This window comes from Bos indicus, chromosome 11, assembly GCF_029378745.1.
Source record: "Bos indicus isolate NIAB-ARS_2022 breed Sahiwal x Tharparkar chromosome 11, NIAB-ARS_B.indTharparkar_mat_pri_1.0, whole genome shotgun sequence".
Classification (NCBI taxonomy): Eukaryota; Metazoa; Chordata; class Mammalia; order Artiodactyla; family Bovidae; genus Bos; species Bos indicus.
The window spans coordinates 77,413,045-77,415,539 of record NC_091770.1 but is presented as its reverse complement, the minus strand read 5'-3'; the positions used below and the strand labels follow the sequence as shown (position 1 = coordinate 77,415,539).

The 2,495-nt window shown below is 43.5% G+C and overlaps 1 protein-coding gene across 1 annotated transcript; it reads right to left on the bottom strand.

Moving 5' to 3' along the window:
- Positions 1–1,671: 1,671 nt before the first annotated feature.
- LOC109565804 (small ribosomal subunit protein uS12-like) lies at positions 1,672–2,153 on the bottom strand. The gene has a single exon (XM_070798143.1). It carries the CDS (start codon positions 2,149–2,151, stop codon positions 1,696–1,698), a length of 456 nt encoding a protein of 151 aa, XP_070654244.1. The 5' UTR covers positions 2,152–2,153; the 3' UTR covers positions 1,672–1,695.
- Between the last annotated feature and the right edge of the window lie 342 nt (positions 2,154–2,495).

Below are 2,495 nucleotides of genomic sequence, written 5' to 3'. Positions count from 1 at the left end.
CTGGTGGAAACGTTTTAAGGGTCAGCCTAGAAGTAGCAGAATCAGTAGAAACACCTTTTCTAAACCTTTCTTCCTTGTGTCATTAATCAAAAGAAACACACCTACTAACCCAGCCTGTCAGATTCACTCACAAAAGTTGCAATTTATCTCCAAAGCATTCTTGCCCCCTGAACCTGGTAGCTGATTGGGTAATGAGTAATTACACACCTTCAGTTATTGCTCTGACTTGGAATTTTTCAGCTTCTATTTTCTGTCAGTAAATGGAACTAAACTGCATGTGTTTTGGCTTGAGTATACAATGAATCAGAATTAATGAAATGTCATATCCATTAAAGCAAACTCAGAAAATTGCAAGCAAATATGGATAAGAGGGCTCTTAGTCCTCACTTTGCAGTTACAAGCAAAATGATAGTGACCATTTCACATTTCACTCTATACAATCTTCCTTCCTGCTATCACTCTCTAGGACTTGGCCTGTCCAGAGAAAAGAAGGAAGTTACCAAAGCTTCCTTGAAAAATGCCCATGAGGGAATCCTAAATACTAAGGGTAGTTAGGGTTTTGAAACCTGTCCTTTTTTCACTCAAATATGTGGCAGTCTCTCTTCTCTGTGGGAACTTGTTGTGACACTGGCTGTGTTATTTATTGCCTACTATTGTGGACAATAAAGCCAAAGATGGGCTGACAACACAGAACTGTAGATTGGCAATGGAATTTATTAGGTTTTGTTGGTATAGTCAACACTCTCTGTTTCCAGTGCTTCACACATTTGCTATTGAAAACATGTAGGGTAAAAGGTTTGCTCTATTGCTTCTTCTATGCATTGGTTTAAACGTGGAAATGATTATCGATGTAAAGTCCTGTTGGGGAGTCATCTTGGTGAAAGGCAAAGAAAAGCACTGTGTGGTTCCCCCAGATCCTTCCTGGTTTTCAGATGCCTCCTCAGTGATGATCACTGGGACAGCAGGATGCTCAGACTGTTGCTGCTGCCTGTTATTGTCTTCACTGTCCACCCACAGGTATCACAGACCTAGGGGGATTTATACATGAGTGGAAGCCCTTCAGTTCCATAGAAATAATGAAAAATTACCCAAACAGCTAAATAGAGAGAACCATAGGTTGCCTTACCATTGAGTAGCGGCCTCTGAGTTCCTGATTTTGGTGTGCTCTAGAGGCTGGACCATCAGTGCTGTGTAACACTGCAAATAAATGCCTGACCCTGGGGCTCTCTCAAGAATACCACTGGTTGGGGCCCTTCTTTCATCAATGTGCATGGTATTTCAGTTGTGACAAATGTATTTCTGTAAAAAAATAATGCATTGTCTCTTGTTTAAGTGATGCATCATTAATTCTGTTGTGTGTGTGTGTGTATGTGTGTGCACATGCATCTGCATGCTCAGTCATGTCTGGTGTCTGATTCTTTGCCACCCCATGGACTATAGCTCACCCAGCTCCTCTGTCCATGAGATTCTCCTGGTGAGAATACTGGAGCGGGTTGCCATTTCCTTCTCCAGGGGTCTTCCCAACTTAGTGATCGAACTCATGCCTCTTGCATCTCCTACATTGGCAGGCAGATTCTTTACCACTATGCTACCTGGGAAGCCCCTAATTCTGAATTGATTATTATTTTGGACATGCTGAGCAGCTTTGAGGATTTGTGGGATCCTTTTTTGTTTTTGGTATAGGAAAATTTATTACTATCGTGCTTTCATCATCAAAATTATTGATCTTGGTCTTTCCTTCTTGCCTTTGTATAAAGCCAAGAGAGAGACATTGGCTACTTTGACAACCTTAAAGCGGACTCCAGGAATGTCACCAACAGCATGACCTTTGCCACCAAATCCAGCAACCAGAACTTCATCATTTTCCTCAATAAAATTCAAGCAACCATCATTGGATACAAAAGCAGTGATTTTTTTGCCATTCTTGATTCGCTGAACCCTGACACACTTCCTGATGGCAGAATTTGGCCGTTTGGCTTCAACTCCTACTTTTTCCAGCACAATTCCCTTGGCGTGAGAAGCACCGCCGAAAGGGTTGGCCTTCAGGGCTGTGCCCAGATGGGCTTTCTTGTACTGCTTATCATGCCACTTCTGGTCTCGTTGGTGGCTACGGAGCTTCCTGGCAGTACAAAGACCGTGACACTTGCCCATCCTGCCGCGACACTTGCCCACGGGCCTGAGCGAAAGACGAGAATTTGTGGGATCTTATTTTCCCCAACCAGGGATCAAACCTTGGACCTCAAGAGTGAGAACACCAAGTGTTAACCACTGGGCCACCAGGGAATTCCCAATTCTGTCACATTTGATTTCAGCAAATTGATAAAGAGGGGATTAGGACCTCATTGGAGAGGGTGGAGATGACACTTCTTTCCTAAACTACTTCACAGGATGTAGAAGATCAAGCGTGGATAAAGCACCTTCTGAGGCTCTCGGGATTGTAGACACCTTCCCCCATGTAGGACAGGAGGCATTCGTGGAGACCCCTCTATAACCCA

Coding starts and splice junctions, on each gene's coding strand:
- LOC109565804 (XM_070798143.1), bottom strand. CDS start 2,151: ATGGGCAAGTGTCACGGTCTTTGTACTGCCAGGAAGCTCCGTAGCCAC.